The 19,097-nt window shown below is 38.7% G+C and overlaps 1 protein-coding gene across 50 annotated transcripts in view; it reads right to left on the minus strand.

Moving 5' to 3' along the window:
* The window catches only part of LOC123513214 (Down syndrome cell adhesion molecule-like protein Dscam2), a 424,526-nt gene that overhangs the window by 89,045 nt on the left and 316,384 nt on the right, over window positions 1-19,097 (minus strand). For all 50 annotated transcript variants that reach the window (XM_045270251.1, XM_045270253.1, XM_045270254.1 and 47 more), the window contains 6 exons: window positions 9,893-10,043; window positions 9,426-9,528; window positions 8,816-8,982; window positions 8,257-8,491; window positions 7,183-7,359; window positions 6,881-7,047 (listed from right to left, as the gene is read on the minus strand). In XM_045270251.1, the coding sequence (XP_045126186.1) occupies window positions 6,881-7,047; window positions 7,183-7,359; window positions 8,257-8,491; window positions 8,816-8,982; window positions 9,426-9,528; window positions 9,893-10,043 (1,000 nt within the window). The remainder of the gene's footprint in view (window positions 1-6,880; window positions 7,048-7,182; window positions 7,360-8,256; window positions 8,492-8,815; window positions 8,983-9,425; window positions 9,529-9,892; window positions 10,044-19,097) is intronic.

A 19,097-nucleotide genomic window follows, 5' to 3' on the forward strand; every position in this document is an offset into this window, starting at 1 on the left:
ATGTTCCTCAATAAGTTCAATACTTCTCCAATTATTTTGTTTATATGTCTCTCTGGCGATAGGTCATTGGTAATTGTCACCCCAAGGTCTTTTTCTTCATGACTGGTTTTATGTCTTCATTTCCTATCTTGTACATACTCCTGATTCTTCTTTCACTCTTGCCAAACTCTATTTTCTTGCATTTTGTCGTGTTGAACTCCATTTGCCATGTACAGCTCCATTTCCATATTCTGTCCAAGTCTTCCTGGAGTAGTTCGCAATCTTTGTCACATCTCACTTTTCGTAACAATTTTGCATCGTCTGCAAATAGGCTCACATAACTGGACACCCCATCCACCATGTCATTTATGTAGACTGCGAACATTACTGGTGCCAACACTGATCCCTGTGGAACTCCACTCTCCACCAATCCCCATTCTGATGGTCTGTCCTTAATTATTGTTCTCATTTCTCTTCCTACCAAAAGTCTTCCATCCATTTTAGTAAACTGCCATGCACTCCTCCTACCATTTCAAGTTTCCAGATCAGTCTCTGGTGTGGTACCTTATCAAAGGCCTTTTTTAAATCCAGATATATTCCATCAGCCCAACCATCTCTTTCCTGTATTACATCTATCACCCTCGAATAGTAACATATCAGGTTTGTCGTGCATGAACGCCCTTTCCTAAAACCAAATTGACACTCACAAAGTATGTCATTTTCTCCAAGAAGTCTGTCCATCTAGTCTTCACCACCCTCTCACACATCTTAGCTACCACACTTGTAAGTGACACTGGTCTATAGTTCAATGGGTCTCTCTTGTTACCTGATTTATAGATTGGGACAATGTTAGCTCTTTTCCAGTCTTGGGGCACTACGCCTTCCCTTAATGAGGCATCAATTACTTCACAAACTTTTTCTGCCAATTGCTCCCTGCATTCTCTTAAAATCCATCCTGATACCCCATCAGGTCCCACAGCTTTTCTCACTTCTAAACTCCCCATCATGTTCTTGATCTCCTCCACCGTTACTTGAAACTCCTTCATAATCCCTTTCTGTTCCATTACCAGTGGTTTGTCAAAAGCAGTCTCCTTTGTGAATACCTTCCGAAAGCATCCATTCATAGCCTCTGCCATTTCCCTGGGATCTTCACTGTATACTCCATTTACTTCTAAACTTTCAATACTTTCTCTATTTTTGATGTTGTTGTTCACATGTCTGTGTGTGTGTGTGTGTGTGTGTGTGTGTGTGTGTGTGTGTGTGTGTGTGTGTGTGTGTGTGTGTGTGTGTGTGTGTGTGTATTTACCTAGTTGTAGTTTTACAGGGCCTGGGCTTTATGCTCGTGTGGCCCCGTCTCCATAGCTACACTTATTCAATCTTACTTTAAAAGTATGCACACTCGTTGCTGACACTACTTCTTCATTTAAACTGTTCCACGTCTCAACACATCTTTGCGGGAAACTATATTTTTAACATCTCTCAGACATCTTCCTTTTCTCAGCTTTTACTATGCGATCTTGTGCTTCGGATGTCATATTCTTCTCTCAGGATCAGTTTCTCATTATCCACTTGGTCCATTCTGTTGATCAATTTATAAACTTGTATCAGGTCTCCTCTCTCCCTTCTTTGTTCCAGGGTTGGTAGATCCATAGCCTTTAGTCTCTCCTCATATGTCATCCCTTCAAATTCTGGAATCATTCTTGTAGCCACTTTTTGTAGTCTCTCCAATTTCCTTATGTGTTTCTTTTTATGAGGGGTCCACACTACTCCTGCATATTCCAATCTGGGTCTTATTATAGTACTTATCAATTTCTTCATCATTTCTTTATCCATGTAGTGAAATGCTATTCCAATATTCCTCAGCAAATTATATGTTTCTCTAAAAATTCTATCAATATGGCTTACTGGTTGATTGTTTTCTTCCATCGTCACTCCTAAGTCCTTTTCCTTTTTAACTTTCTCCAGTTCTACTCTATCTCCCATCTTATAGATTCCCACAGGTCGTCTTTCACTTTTTCCCATTTCCATGACATGGCTTTTGTTCACATTGAATTCCATTTCCCACTTTTTACTGTGTGTGTGTGTATTCACCTAGTTGTATTGTAGAGGGGTTCAAGTGGGGCAAATAGTGTCCTGTCTCCATGTCTCCATGGAGATATTAGGAATCAATGCATTCCACTTTTCCACTGTTCTATGTGGAAAACTATATTTTCCAATATATTTCACACCCTACCTGATCTTAATCATCTTAATATGTCCTTTTGTCCTTCTAGCTGCTTCTATTACCAGCACCAGATCTTCCTTGTCTATTTTTTCAATGCCATTTACTATTTTATACATTGTTATTATGTCTCCTCATTCTCTTTTATCTTGTAAGATTGGCAATCCCATTCGCTTCAGTCTTTCTTCATGTGTTAGGTCCTTTACTCCCGGCACATCTTTGTAGCTATCTTCTGGATCTGTTCTAATCTTCTTATATCTTTCCAGCTTTGGATGTATCATGCTCGTAATATTTTTCTTTCATTATATCTTTGTCCATGAATTGAAATGCCACTATAATCACTCTAATATTAATCAACATTTTATATGCTAATCCAAATATCTTATTTGAGTGTTTTCTATGGGTTCAGATTTTCCTGTATAATCACTCCCAGATCATTTTCCTCTTTAGTCTTCATTATTTGTTCCTTTCCCATCAGTTAGTTCCATACTGGTCTTCTCTTACTCTTTCCCAATTCCATTATGTGACATTTCTTACCATTGAACTCTAATTTCCACTTCTTACTCCACTTGTAGATTTTGTTTATATCTTCCTGCAGCAGCAAACAGTCTTCTTGGGTTGTGAATATTCTTAGCAATTTTGCATCATCAACAAATAAATTAACATAACTGTTTACCCCATTTTGAATGTCGTTTACATATATACCTGGAACATAATAGGGCTAACAATGACCCTTGTGGCATTCCACTTGTTACTTTACCCAAGATGAGTATGTATCTCTGATCACAGTTCTCATCTCTCTACCCTTCAAATAATCCCCTATCCAATCTAACAAAGTTCCTCGCAGTCCTCCTATGCTCTCTAACTTCCAAAGTAGTCTGCCATGAGGGATTTTATCAAAAGCCTTTTATATGTCCATGTATACTGTGTCCATCTACCCATCTCTGCTTTCCAGTCCTTCTATTACTCTTGATTAGAAACTTAAGTTCGACACATATATGACTGTCCTGTTCTGAAGCCAAATTGTCTGTTCTATATAACTTGTTCTTCTTCCAGATATTTAACCCATTTTTCTTTGATAACTATTTCACATAACTTCCCCACAACACTTGTAAGTGACACCGGTCTGTAATTTAATGGCTCAGTTGACTTTCCTCCGTTGAATATTGGGATTATGCTGGCTCTTCCATTCTAGTGGTACTCTCCTTCTTTTAATGAACTTATAACCATTTCCTAAATCCGATCTAACAGCTGCTCTTTACATTCTTTTAGTGCCTAGCCTGATACACCACCAGGCCCCATTGCTTCTCTGACATCCAAATTCAAATGATCTAGTAATCTTCCAATATCTTCTTTGAGCACTATGATTTCCAGCAACCCTTGTCAATGCAATGTCCTATTTATTTGGTTCTGCAAAATCCTCATCTTCAGTGATCTCAGTTTTGTTTCACTTATTTCCTATGCCATTTGGTATGTCTTCCATCCTTATTTATTTTTTTTCTAATGTTTCCTTATTCTTCATCTTATCATTTATAAATTTGTAGAAAAGCTTGGGTTCATCTTCGCTTTTTGCACCACATCTTTCTCAAAGTTTCTTTCTTCCTCTCTCCTTACTCTAATATATTAATTTCTCACGTCCTTATACTGCTGTCAGTTACTGTCATTTCTCTACTTTTTGAGTTTCTTTCTTTCTTTTGCCTTTTTAGCTTCTATACATCTGGCACTATAACAAGCATGTATACTTTTCTTTACTGTATAGATAGGTATGTATTTCTTCACTCCTTCATTATATTTCTGTAGGAATATTTCATATCTCCCTTGTATTGTCCTTCTGTTCATAATGTTCCTCCATTCAATATCAGCAAAAAATTTTCTTAACTTTTCAAAATCTGCTCTTGCATAATTCAATTTCTGTCTTTTGTAGTCTTCTCTGTATCTTATCCTATCCTCTTCCTGCATTTCCCACTCTAATGTCACATGGTCACTTCCTACTGAACTAAGGTATTGTATGCTGGGAGGAGGCTCTGGTTTCTTTGTCAATACTAGGTTAAACAACAATGCTTCTTCTTCCCTTCTGTACCTTGTTGACTCCTCCACCCACTGATCCACTGCATTAACCATAGTCAACTGTAACACCTCCTCAATCCACTGTCCAGCATTATCCATTACTTCCATTTCTCTCCAGTTTACTCTTTCACAGTTAAAGTCTCCTACTAATAGTATTCTTCTATCTCTTCTTATCATATTATCTAAGCACTTAATCACCTCTCTTTGCATATCTTTATGTTCCTCATATGTAACTTTGATTTTCTTTTTTTTTCAATTCCTTTGTTTTGATTGTTACTCCTATTACTTCCACCATACCATCACCATATTGCACTTCCTGCACACATATATTATCATGAATCATTATTAGCATTCCTCCTCCCTTTTTCCCTTCCTGTCTTTTCTCCAGCTATTATATCCCTCTTCTTTAAAGCTAACATGGATCTCCTCTTTTAGTTTTGTCTCTACTGTGCACATTACATCTGGTCTTTTTTCTTTCAAATAATCTCTTATCTCCAACATGCTGGATAACAACCCATATATATTAATGTCACTCTTAATTTCTTGCCTCTTCCATGACCTCCTCTTTCTTTCATATATACCACTTCTTTAGTCTCATATCTAGAACCCTGCAGTAGAAATTCTTTTCTTGATCTCGTCCTTTTCTCATTTTTTCCTTAACCTCATTTCTTAGCAATGTCTCCTTCTCTCTCTCTTCCAGATTCCTATCTCTTTTTATCCATATATCCTTAGATTCAGTATCATCAGCGAGTTTCCTTTTCTTATAATTTCCTCTCCCACCACCTGCGATTTCATTCTCACTTTCATTGGTCTCTTATCCCCTTCATTAAATCTTCCCAACCTAATCACTTCCTCCACTTCCTGGTCCAACTCCTGAGTGCTGTCCTGGACCTGTTTGATAAAAGTTTTGGCCAATTCTCTTTCTTCTCTTGCACAAACTTGTTTGGAATTTTTTTTCTTCATCCCCAAAATTAAGAAAATTTTCCTCTTATCTACTGTATCCCTCACTAGATCTTCTTTCTCCTTATTTACTCGTACAACAGTGTCCTTTGTCTTTTTTCCTGAATTTACTTCCTTACTATCTCTGAAAATTTCATTTTTTCCTCTTCCTGTTCCTATGCATTTTGTAATTCCTCCAATTTACTTTCATCCATTCCATTCTCAACTTTATCTTCCCCATCCTGTACTTTTTTTTTAAGGCTCCTTAAGGAGTCTTCGTAGTTGCAACATGTAGCCATTAGTATATAATTTTTTTTTTTTTATCACCTGCATCTCTTTCATATCTTGATTTATGTCTCTTGCTTACTCACATTCCTCTAATCTCACTTTTAGTTCACCTTGTAGTCATCTCTGTAACTTATCCCATCCTCATCTTGAATTTGCATCTCTATTGTCACATGATCACTTCCTCCCATTGGACTAAGGTATTGTATGACTGGAGGGGGCTCTGGTTTCTTTGTGAATACTAGGTCAAGCAACGATGACTCTTCTTCCCCTCTGTACCTTGTTGACTCCTCCACCCATTGATCCACTGCATTAACCATAGTCAACTGTAACACTTCCTCACTCCTCACTCCACTGCCCAGCATTATCCATTACTTCCATCTCCAATCTACTTTTTTGCAGTTAAAGTCTCCAACTAAAAGTATTCTTCTATATCTTCTTATCATGTTATCTAGGCACTTAATCACCTCTCCTTGTATATTTTTATGTTTTTCAGTTTCCCATGTATTTGTCTTAGGTGACACATATGTAACTACAATTTTTCTCTTCTTCAATTCCTCTGTTTTGATTGTTATTCCCATTACTTCCACTTGGTCCTCTCCAAATTGCATATCCTCCACACATATATTATCATGAACCATTATTACCACTCTTTCTTCCCCTTTATCCTTCCTGTCTCTCCTCCAGCTATTTCATCCCTCCTATTTAAAGTTAACATGGATCTGCTCTCTTAGTTTGTGTGTGTGTGTGTGTGTGTGTGTGTGTGTGTGTGTGTGTGTGTGTGTGTGTGTGTGTGTGTGTGTGTGTGTGTAATTCACTGTTTGATCTGCTGCAGTCTCTGACGAGACAGCCAGACGTTACCCTACGGAACGAGCTCAGAGCTCATTGTTTCCGATCTTCGGATAGGTCTGAGACCAGGCACACACCACACACCGGGACAACAAGGTCACAACTCCTCGATTTACATCCCGTACCTACTCACTGCTAGGTGAACAGGGGCTACACGTGAAAGGAGACACACCCAAATATCTACACCCGGCCGGGGAATCGAACCCCGGTCATCTGGCTTGTGAAACCAGCGCTCTAACCACTGAGCTACCGGGCCGTGTGTGTGTGTGTGTGTGTACATATTTATATTTTTACAGCATTAAGTTAAACTCATTGTACCCTTTTTGTGTCTGCATTTCAGTTGTAAACACAATATGACATTATTGATGACTCTTTTGTAATGGACATGGTGATATGTTGATACATAAGGTACTGGCTAAATCAATGTGATTCATGATAACTTCCTTCTTTTTCGTTCTCATCTAAATAAACCTCAGCTCTTTCCTTAATGAACCTGGCTAAGGAATGCTGAGATATTTCCAGTAACAGCCATCAACTTACCTCCAGTCACAGTAAGAGTTGCACATTCATATTCAGCTACAGAAGAGCCAGCATTGTTGTGGGCAGAGATGCGTAGGTTGTACCAGGTGGCTGGGGTCAGCTCCATAATAGCATAGTTTCCAGTTGGCTTTACTTGATTGCTGGCCATTATCCATTCAGTTTGGTGCCTGGAAAGTAATTAAAAATCATATATATATATACAGTATATAAAACTGACTCAGAGATGAAAAGAATAACAATGAATGACAAATTGGTACATTTTCCAACAAAGGTGTAGTTCAGTTTTATAAAACCTCACTTACCTAGGTTTGTATTCAACTACAAAATAATTCATGGGGCAGCCACCATCCTGCCAAGCATTCAGGTGCAGAGTAATAGATGATGAAGAAACTTCCACAAAGCGGTGCACTTCAGGAACCTCTGGCTTCTTGCCTTTTGTGCGGGTGTTCAGGACTTCTGAGGATTCACCTGTTCCAATCCTGAGAGACATATGCATCATCAGTATATAAATATACAAACTGGTGTTGCTTGCCATTTTTTTTTTATCACCAAGGAGGTCCTGTAGAAATTCACTGTGAAGCTTCCAAAATCATCAACATTAATGTAAGAAGTTTTCCTTTCCTCTTCATCCTTCTCAGTTCTCATCACAAGGCTGACATGCACTAACAAGAACCTACAACTATCATACACATTTCAGCTTCACCAACTTTAGTCGTAATGAAAACTTAAATTCTATAATAGATTGCAGTTCTTTTAACATTAACCAATAAAGCTACTCCTTCCTTTCCTCCTCCTCTATCAATACCTGACCTTCTGATCACAACTCCAAACTTTCATTCAACTTTACAGGCTTTTTCCTTCACAGTGTAGAAATTCAAAGTCACATGCTAATATGCACCTAACTCTCCGTTATCATGCAAAATTGGTGCCTCAAAAACCGCGCAATGGCGGAAAAGGTAATAACGGAAGTGAAGAATAGATAGAAAATAAATAAATTGGTACCTCAGCCCAAAAATTTTCCTAATAAATTTTCCAGTTACCCTAAATTTACTACGATTAATACTGGTGTAGCTTATTAACATTTGACAATCTGAAATGAATGGCATGGTTAATAATATATAGTAATATATTATTAACCATCCTCATGATCCTCATCTTTTTCCCCCTCCTCCTTCCCCCATCTAAACATTTGTCGGTGTGTGGTTGGGATATGGGTCGTATTACTACTATTACTATTACTACAACTATGCGTGCGCGATAACGACTTTCCAGATGCACTAAAACTGAATTTTGCAGATTTTCATAAGTGCGCGATAACGGAGGGGCACAATAACAGAAGGTTAGCTAGTGTATGATCATAAAAGAGTAATACTTACTTGTTGTAGGCAGAAGCATAAATCTGATACTGAGATCCACACCACAAAGACTCCAGTGTGTAGGTACGTGTGGAAGCTGGTACCTGAACACTCTCCTCATTGCTGAACTCTGGTTTGTAATAGATGGTGTAGCCATGGATAGGGGTGGTGTCATCAATCACAGAGGGCTTGAGCTTCACTTCAATGCTGTTTGTGGTTGTTGACTGGAGAGTAATTTCCGGAGGATGGGGAGGAGCTATAGTCAGGAATGAAAGTAAAATCAATAAAAACTACTGTTCGGTACTCAGAAAATTGCATGCATTTCAAAAATTTTAATGAATGATCTCTTATTGTTTCAATAAAACCATCATTAGACAATCTAGATGAAGATATTTATTCCAAAATGAACATCAATATTTGATCTTCTTGGTGGAAATAAAAATATAATGTTAATGTGATCTTCTATGCAAAAGCAGCAATAATATAGTCTACTTCATAGTCTATTCAAATGTCTCTCTAGCAATCTTTCTGTAAAGGTCTATTGAGGTGAAGAACATGAAGTGCAGTAGTGAATGCACACCCTGGATGAGCAGCTTGTGTGTGATTGTGTCCTGGCCGTAGGGGTTCTCCACATGGCAGGTGTATTCACCAGCATCATCACGAGACACTTGACGGATGAGGAGGGAGCCCTCAGGGAGGAGGCGCATGCGGTCGTTGGGAGTGAAGGGCTCTCCATGAACTGTCCACCTGTCAAAAGCATTAATGAACTGCTTTAAGCATTGAATATTTCTTAGGTAAGCAATGATGGAAGGATAAAACCTGCTCAACCCTCATATTATATCTGTTCTCATAAGGGTCACATAAGAATAATTTATGAAATTCAATTACAAACTGTTTATTCTGTGATATACTGGTATGCTTCATTCTAACATCATAACTATGTTTTTGTTTAACCTTTGAAGAGAAAAAAAAATCTATATGATAAAAATAAGGCTTTACAAGTAAGCCTATGGAGTCTTCAAGCATAATATAGTAGAAATTGCTGAGGCTTATGGCTCCTGGTACTGCCACCAGTAATTCCAAGCATCATTTGAGCATACTGAAGACAAAACAGATGTAAAATAAAAGCATAAGGATCCCTTTTATCAATGAAGGTGAATAGGTGATGCTGTGGCTGCAACACAATGTACCTGATATCAGGAGTGGGAAGTCCAACAACTTGGCACAGCAGTTTCACATCTTCCTTGTAGGTGGCCAAATACTCTTCATCAAATGATGCAATCTTAGCAGGTACTGTAAACATCATTATTCAACAATTAGTGAAATAAATGCATCACATGAACATTTATCATTCATGTACATCTACGTCATAAGATGTAACAAACATTATGAAAGTAGAAAGCTACAAACTTTTGTCAATAAAATATGAAGATTAATTATTTTCAAATGCTACCTAACATTTATGGGAAGTCAAAATGGTTAAAAAGTGTGAATCACAATACTACTATATATGAAAACTGGAGATAGCCAAGTCATTTTACTTTCGTAATAATTATGTCTTATAATGCAATGTCTCCTGTCAATTGTACAATGTAAAAGTGGAATATTTCTTTTCAGGTACTTATAGGTTTCATTAAACTGATAAAATGCCAGTTACCTTTGTTGGACAGCTTAAGGTGTACAAGATCAGACATCTCTCCTTCTCCAACAGTGGTGGAAGCAGTCACCCAGAACACATAAGCATCACGGCGTTTAAGTCCACTGGCCTCATAGCTGAGCTGAGATGGAAGCAGTTTCTGCAGGGTAGCCTGGTAAGAGAAAACAGTGTCAAATTTAGGAACCAAATGATGCTGCTGAAATATAGATACAATAGGGTGAAAAAAAAAAAAAGAAAGAAAACATGCACACATGAAATGTGGTGGACTGCCCGTAGCTACCAGTAGCCCCCAGTGCACACCATCACACACCCACATGCTCCCAGGAAGAGTGAAATAAAATGGATAGACTGGTAAGAAATAAGTTACCAAATTCAAAATATGCCGATGAGGCCCAGGGAGCAAAACCGAAAGTGGCCATTCAAAACATGAGTCCATCTTCAACAGGAGCAACAATGCAAGGTAGACTGGTAATGTTGGAGAAGAGATTTGAGGAGTTGGTGAAGGAATTAAAAGTTCAGAGGAGTGAGGAGGAGCAGGATAGAGAATTCCAAGGCTTTGAAGGAAAGAGTTAAGAGACTGGAGGAAAATGAAAAACGATTGATGGATGAGAATGCACACTTGAGAGTGAAGGTTGAAAAATACAAGAGACGGTTGGAGGAGAAAATGGAGAGATTAGTAAAGGAGAAAGATGACTTTAAGGAAATGATCAGTGAGCAGAATGAAAGGTTTGAAAGGGAGTGGGAACTGAAGAAAACACAATGGACTGAGTCGAGGGAAGCAGAGATGGTTGGATTGCAAGAAATAATTAAAGATAAGTTGAATGAAGACAAAAAAGAAAGGTCCAAAGAACTGGTTAATGTTATGAAGAATAAGGAAACATTGATAAGAGAAATAGCAGAAAAGAAGAAGAGTGTGTTAATATTTGGGATGAAAGAACAAAATATAACATATAAGCCTAAGAGAATTAAGGAAGAATTAAAAACGGTAAGAGATCTGTTCAAAAATCTAAATGATGATGAAAAAAAAGACCTACAGGAAGAAGTGGAAGAGATCCATAGACTGGGTCCATATAAGGAGGGAGTAAGGAGACTGATTAAAGTAGTACTGAATTCACAACAATCTGCAGAGGATATCTTATATAGAACATCAAAATTAAGAGAGGTAGAAGGTTGTAAAGAGGTGTTTGTGAAAAAATAGAAATGAGGAAGAGAGAAGATATAAGGAATTGTTGGAAGAGGCGAGAAGGAAAAATGATGAACGGTCTGAAGAGGAAAAGAAAAGTTTTTGGAGAGTTATAGGAGAAAGAGTCAGAAAGTGGTATGTGGAGAAAAGGAATGCAGAGGAACCTCTAGAGGGAGCAGTGGGTGGACCGTAATGTATACTAATATAGATGGGATACTGTCAAGTAGATTGGAATTGCAAGACTATATGATGGTGGAGAAGCCTGATATAGTGTGTTTGACTGAGACAAAATTATATAAAAAAACAAAGGTAAATTTGGATAATAAATATAATATATGGAGAAAGGATAGAGAGGGTAAAGGTGGAGGAGGACTTATGATTATGACGGAGATAAATGTGGATAAGGTTTGGTATGGGAAGAACAACGCAGAAGTGATAAGCATAAGGTTAAAAAGTGATGGAAAAGAATTAATAATCATGGTGACCTATGTACCTCCTAAAACAAATTCTTGGACATTAAGGGAATACGACAATATGATCAAGGATACTTTACAGTTTGGAAAGTGTATTAACTGGAAAAAGAAAGGTGATACTAGTAGGAGATTTTAATTGTAAGGAGGTGGATTGGGAAAATCTAGTAAGTTGTGTTGGAGAGGAAGCATGGGAGAGAGATTCTTAATCTAATGATGGAAAATATGATGGAACAGAGGGTGAAAGAAAATACTAGATATAGAGGAGATGATGAACCGGCTAGACTGGATTTGGTGTTAACATGAGAAGTGTACCTATGTGGGGATATACAATACAAATGTCCTTTGGGAAGAGTGATCATGTGGTTATGGAAATGCAGATGGCAATAACACAGCGAAGGAAAGATGAGACATACAGGAGTGGTAGATTGAATTATAGAAAGATGGACACAGAAAGTTTGAAAAATTATTTCAGAACATTAGATTGGGAGGAGATGTTACAAATCAGAGAAGTGCAAAAAAATATGAGATTTTTATGAAATATTATAAAGGAGTTATGAAATTTGTACCAAAGTATAAACCGAGAGAGGAAGGAAGAAAGGATTGGTTTAATGCAACTTGTGTTAAGGCTAAAGAAAAGAGATGTGGCTTGGAAAAGATGGAAAAGAGCAGGAATATACTAAATAAGGAGAATTATAGAGTGGCGAGAAATGAGTATGTGAGGGTAAGGAGGAGGAAGAAAGAAAATTTGAAAAGATATTGTAGACAAGAGTAAGGAACATCCAAAATTGTTTTACAGGTTCATAAATGGTAAACTTAAAAGAGAGAGTCCATTGAAAGATTAAAAGGAGAGCAAGGGATAGTAGATGACCCTAAGAATATAGCGGAATTGCTAAATAATAGGTTTCAACAAGTATTTACTAAAGAAACAATGTTTGTAAAGCCTCAGAATGTAGAAGGAAATGTGCACATGGATGACATTAAGATACCTAAAAGGAGTTATATAAAATGTTGGAGGAACTTAAAGATGATAAAGCGATGGGACCAGATGAAGTTTCAGGAAAATTATTGAAGGAATGTAGAGAAGAATTGATTGATCCATTATATGATATTATAAGGTGCTCATTAGAAACAGGGAAGTACCAGTAGAGTGGAAAAGAGCTGAAGTGGTGCCCATTTATAAGGGAGGCAGTAAGGAAGAGCCTCTTAACTATAGACCTGTGTCTTTAACAAGTGTGGTCGGTAAGATTTGTGAGAGGGTGATAAAGAAATATTGGATACGGTTCCTGGAGGATCATAAGTTATTATCGGATCATCAATTTGGCTTTAGGAAAGGGAGGTCATGTGTAACAAATCTACTGAGCTTTTATTCAAGAGTGGTTGACAAAATACAAGAGAGAGAGGATGGATGGACTGTGTATATTTGGATTTAAAAAAAGCTTTTGACAAGGTACCTCACATGAGACTGCTATGGAAATTAGAGATTTATGGAGGACTGAAGGGAAAAGTGTTAAAGTGGATGGAAAACTACTTGAGATGGAGGGAGATGAGAACGGTAATAAGGGATGCAAAGTCGGACTGGTTGGTGGTGGAGAGTGGAGTCCCACAAGGTTCAGTGCTGGCACCAATACTTTTCCTTGTCTATATTAATGATATGCCAGAGGGAGTAAACAGTTATATTAATTTGTTTGCGGATGATGTGAAGTTGTGTAGGTGTGTGAAGAGTGAAGAAGATTGTGAAATTTTACAGGCAGATCTGGATAGGATTTGGGAGTGGAGCAAGAGGTGGGAGATGGAATTTAATCTAAGCAAAAGTCATGTGATGGAAATGGAGAAGAGTGGAAGATGGCCAAGAGGGTCATATAAGATGGGTGAAGGAGTAGTGTTGAAAAAGGTGGAAAAGGAAAAGGATTTGGGAGTGATAATACAAGACCATGGGCAGTTTGAGGCTCATATTGACAAGATGTTTGGAGAAATATATAATCTGATTAGAAATATTGCATTAGCCTTTCATTATATGGATAAAGATATGATGAAGAAATTAATTAGTACGGTAATTAGACCAAGATTGGAATATGCTGGGTGGTTTGGTCCCCTTATAAAAAGAAGCATATAAGGAAGTTGGAGAGATTGCAGAGAATGGCAACAAAAATGGTTCCGGAATTGGCAGAAATGACCTATGAGGAGAGATTAAAAGAAATGAATTTGCTTACCTTGGAACAAAGAAGAGAAAGAGGAGATTTAATACAGGTTTATAAACTGTTGAACGGTCTGGATGAAGTGGATAATGAGCAAATGATGTTGAGAGAAGAAAATTTAAACAGAACTACGAGATCGCATAGTAAAAAGATAGCCAAGGGAATATGCTTGAAGGATGTGAAGAAATATAGTTTCCCACAAAGATGTGTGAAGGTGTGGAATAGTTTGAGTGAGGAGGTGGTATCAGAGAGGAGTGTGCATAGTTTTAAAGGAAGGTTGGATGTGTGTAGATATGGAGACGGGGCCACACGAGTAAGATACCCAGGCTCTGTAAAATTACAACTAGGTGAATACAACACACACACACACACACACACACACACACACACACACACACACGCGCGCGCGTCGCCGTCGCTGAGAGAGGATGGCTCGTCTCCGGCTGCGGACGGGAAGGAAAATACCTATGGTGTTACAGGGCCCGGGTAACTCTAAGTTAGTGTCCTGTTAATGTACTACTGTCCCTTAGTGTTGAAAGTGAGGGATATGGAGAGTGATCCCTGAGAGGAGAGTGTGGGCGGTGATTGTTCTGGCCGTAATCAGCTGACGATAACAAAAATGGCGTCTAGACAAACTAGAGACTTTGAAGGTTTTATTACTATGCCAAAAGGACTGGAGAAACTTGATATGGATGCAAGAATCCAGGCACTGAAAAGTAAGTTCCTAAACATTTTGTCAATAGAAGAAAAACTGGATAGAGTTCTAGCCGAGAATGATTCGTTCAAAAAAGAGATCTATTTGTTAACGTTAGCGAATAAAGAGCTATTGAAGGAAAAAGTAGAGATGGAGAAAGAAAACCAACAACTAAGGAAACAATGTGAAGAGATGAAGGCTAAACTCATGGAAATGGAGATAAAAATATCTGAAGGGGACTTGAGGAAGGAAGAAAGCCTTAATCTAATTGATACCAGGATGAAAGAAGTGAACCATGAACATCAGGAGGTACAAAGGTCGTTTAGGGAGATAGTAATAAAGCAGGAAGAGGAAAATAAAGGGGTTACGCAGAGGAAAATGGTAAAGGCACTAAAGGAAAATGAGTATGTGGTGAGAGATATTGCTGAAAAGAAAAAATGTGTGATCATAATAGGATTGCGGGAGGAAACTAACAGGAACTGGCAGGACAGGAGGGATAAGGAAAATGACAAGATTAAGTCTTTACTAAACAAGATCTCTGTGGAAGAAGAGGACCTATATATGCTGAGGTAGAAGAAAGTGTGAGATTGGGAGCTTTTGAGGAAGGCAAGAATAGACCATTAAAATTGAAATTAAAGTCTCAGGTGGCAGCAGAGGCCTTGTTGAAGAGGGCTTGGAAACTTAAGGACTCTGAGGAAACCAAAACAATTTACATAAGAAGAAATATGTCACAAGATGAGTGAATGAAAATGAAGGAGCTTGTAACTGAAGTGAAGGAGAGGAATGACGAAAGAACAGAGGAGGAAAAGACCAAGTTTTTTTGGAGGATGAGAAATGGGAGGCTAAAGAAGTGGTACATAAAACAGACGGAATAGGCATTACATGGAAGAATGAGACTAGGAATGGAATAAATGACTTACACGAACATAGATGGATTTCTGTCTAAGAGGCTAGAATGTATGGATTACCTAAGAAATAACGAACCGGACATAATGTGTGTAGTGGAAACAAAGCTAAGGCCCGAAATAAAGCTAGACTGGTTTGTTGTAAAACACTACAAAGTATGGAGAAATGATAGAAAAAATAAAGGGGGTGGTGGTATAATGGTTCTTACTCAGGAAGATCTGATAGTGAAGGAGGTGAACTGTAGTAAGAGAAATGAGGAAGTGATAAGTATGCTTATAACAGATGGCAAGAGGACATTAATATTATAACAGTATACATACCACCCAGAACCAGTGCTTGGGAATATGAATAGTACCAAATGGTGATGAGAAATAATCTAGACAGAATGAAGCAAGAACTCATCAGAAAGGATAGAGTGATGATAGTTGGAGACTTTAATTGCAAAGAAATAGTGTGGGAAGACTACGAAATGGTGAACGGTGGTGAGTGGGCAGAAGAATTGTTAAAGGTAGCAACAAATAACTTGATGACACAGTGGGTGAGATCACCAACAAGGTGCAGGGGATAAGATGTTGCAGCAAGGTTGGATTTGGTATTTACCAGGGGAATCTCTCTAAAAGAGGAAATTGAACATGAAAGTCCCTTGGGGAAAAGCGATCATGATGTTCTAAGCTTTGAGCTGGATACAGAATTAAGCACGAATAAGATTGTGGAACGCAGGAAGGAAAAATTAAATTATACTAGGGCAAATTATAACCATATAAGGGAGTTCTTTAATGAAATTGACTGGTCCGTGGTATACCAGGAAAGGGATATGCAATTGAAATACGATAAATTTATGGATTTGTATAACTCTGCTGTGAAAAAGTTTGTGCCATATCACAGAAAGAGGACTTTAAATAATAAACAGTGGTTTAATAGAAATTGTGAAGAAGCAAAAAGAACAAAGAAAAGGTATTTTTTTTTTTTTTTTTTTTACATTACAAGGGCACTGGCCAAGGGCAAACAAAGTGTTGGAAAAAAAAAAATCCTGCTGGTTGCCAGGCCCTGTTAAGAAGAAAGTAGAAAGAGAAAAAAAAAAATCTAAAAGGAGGGTCCAGTTAACGTAAGAGGTGTCTTGACACTCCTCTTTTGAAAGAGTTTAAGTCATAGGCAGGTGGAAATACAGACACAGGTAGAGAGTTCCAGAGTTTACCAGTGTAGGGAATGAAGGAGTGAAGATACTGGTTAACTCTTGCATTAGGAAGATGGACAGAATAGGGATGAGAAGAAGTAGAGAGTCTTGTGCAGCGAGGCCGCAGGAGGGGGAAGGCATGCAGTTAGCAAGTTCAGAAGAGCAGACAGCATGAAAACAGCGGTAGAAGACAGATAAAGATGCAACATTGCGGCGGTGACTTAAAGAATCAAGACAGTCAGTTAGAGGAGAAGAGTTGATAAGACGAAAAGCTTTAGATTCCACCTTGTTTAGTAAAGCTGTGTGTGGATCCCCCAGACATGAGAGCCATACTCCATACACGGGCGGATAAGGCCCTTGTACAGAGCAAGCAGCTGGGAGGAGAGAAAATGGACGAAGACGCCATAGGACACCTAACTTCTTGGAAGCTGATTTAGCAAGAGTAGAGATGTGAAATTTCCAGTTTAGATTTTTAGTGAAGGATAGACCGAGTGTGTTTAATGTAGAGGAGAGGGAAGTTGAGTGTTATTGAAGAAGAGAGGATAGTTGTCTGGAAGGTTATGTCGAGTAGATAGTTGTAGAAATTGAGTTTTGAGGCATTGAACAAAACCAGGTTTTCTGCCCCAATCAGAAACAAGTGAAAGATCAGAAGTTAGGCGTCCTATAGCATCTCGCCTTGAGTCATTTAATTGTTGTTGGGTTGGGCGTCTGTTGAACGCTGTTGAATAATGCAGGGTGGTATCATCAGCATAGGAGTGGATAGGGCATTGAGTCAGATTTAGGAGATCATTGATGAATAATAGAAAGAGAGTGGGTGATAGGACAGAACCCTGTGGAACACCACTGTTGATAGTTTTAGGGAAGAACAGTGACCGTCTACTACAGCAGCAATAGAACGATCGGAAAGGAAACTGGAGATGAAGGTACAGAGAGAAGGATAGAATCCGTAGGAGGGTAGTTTAGAAATTAAAGATTTGTGCCAGACTCTATCGAAGGCTTTCGATATGTCAAGGCCGACAGCAAAGGTTTCACCGAAGTCCCTAAAAGAGGATGACCAAGATTCAGTTAGGAAAGTAAGAAGATCACCAGTAGATCTGCCTTTACGGAAACCATACTGGCAATCAGAGAGAAGGTTGTGAGCTGATAGATGCCTCATTATCTTCCTATTAAGGATAGACTCAAAGGCTTTAGAAAGGCAGGAAATCAAAGCTATAGGGCGGTAGTTAGAAGGATTGGAGTGGTCACCTTTTTAGGGACAGGTTGAATGTGAGCAAACTTCCAGCAAGAAGGATAAATAGAAGTAGAGAGACACAGATGAAAGAGTTTGACCAGGCAGTGAGCGAGTTCGAAGCACAGTTTTGAGAACAACAGGAGGGACTCCATCCGGACCGTAAGCCTTCCGAGAATCAAGGCCAGAGAGGGCCAGGAAAACGTCTTTATAAAGAATTTTAATTTTAGGGATGAAGTAGTCAGAGGGTGGAGGAGTAGGAGGAATATGCCCAGAATCATCCAAAGTTGAGTTGGTAGCAAAGGTTTGAGCGAAGAGTTCAGCTTTAGAAAAGAAGAGACAGCTGTAGAGCCATCTGGATGAAGTAAAGGAGGAAAGACGAAGAAGTAAAGTTGTTAGAGATATTATTGGCTAGATGCCAGAAATCTCGAGAGGAGTTAGAATTGGAAAGACTTTGACATTTTCTATTGATGAAAGAGTTTTAGTAAGTTGGAGAATAGATTTGGCATGATTACGGGCAGAAATATATAGGGCATGAGTTTCAGCAGTTGGATGGCTACGGAACCGTTTGTGAGCCGCCTCTATCATTGACAGCACGAGAACAAGCAGAGTTAAACCAAGGCTTTTTAGCTTTAGGGTTAGAGAAAGTATGAGGAATGTATAGCTCCATGCCAGAGATAATCACCTCTGTTATGCGCTCGGCACAAAGAGAAGGATCTCTGACATGAAAACAATAATCATCCCAAGGGAAATCAGAATAGTACTGCCTTAGTTCCTTCCACTTAGCAGAGTTAAAATGCCAGAAGCACCTCCGCTTAGGCGGGTCCTGAGGCTGCACTGGAGTGATAGAACTGGTAACGGAAATTAGATTGTGGTCGGAGGAGCCCAACGGAGAGGAAAGTTTAACAGAGTAAGCAGAAGGGTTGGAGGTTAGGAAAAGATCAAGAATGTTGGGCGTGTCTCCAAGGCGGTCAGGAATACGGGTAGGGAACTTCACTAGCTGCTCTAGGTCATGAAGGATAGCAAAGTTGAAGGTTTGTTCACCAGGTTGGTCAGTGAAAGAAGATGAAAGCCAAAGCTGGTGGTGAACATTGAAATCCCTAAAATGGAGATCTCAGCAAAGGAAAGTGAGATAAGATGTGCTCCACCTTGGAAGTCAAATAGTCAAAGAATTTTACATAGTCAGAGGAATTAGGTGAGAGGTATACAGCACAGATGAATTTAGTTAGAGAGTGACATTGAAGTCTTAGCCAGATGGTAGAAAATTCTGAAGATTCAAGATTGTGGGCACGAGAGCAAGTGGTGTCGTTACGCACGTATGCGCAACATCCAGCTTTGGATTGAAAATGAGG

This window comes from Portunus trituberculatus, chromosome 35 (genome assembly GCF_017591435.1).
Source record: "Portunus trituberculatus isolate SZX2019 chromosome 35, ASM1759143v1, whole genome shotgun sequence".
NCBI lineage: Eukaryota > Metazoa > Arthropoda > Malacostraca > Decapoda > Portunidae > Portunus > Portunus trituberculatus.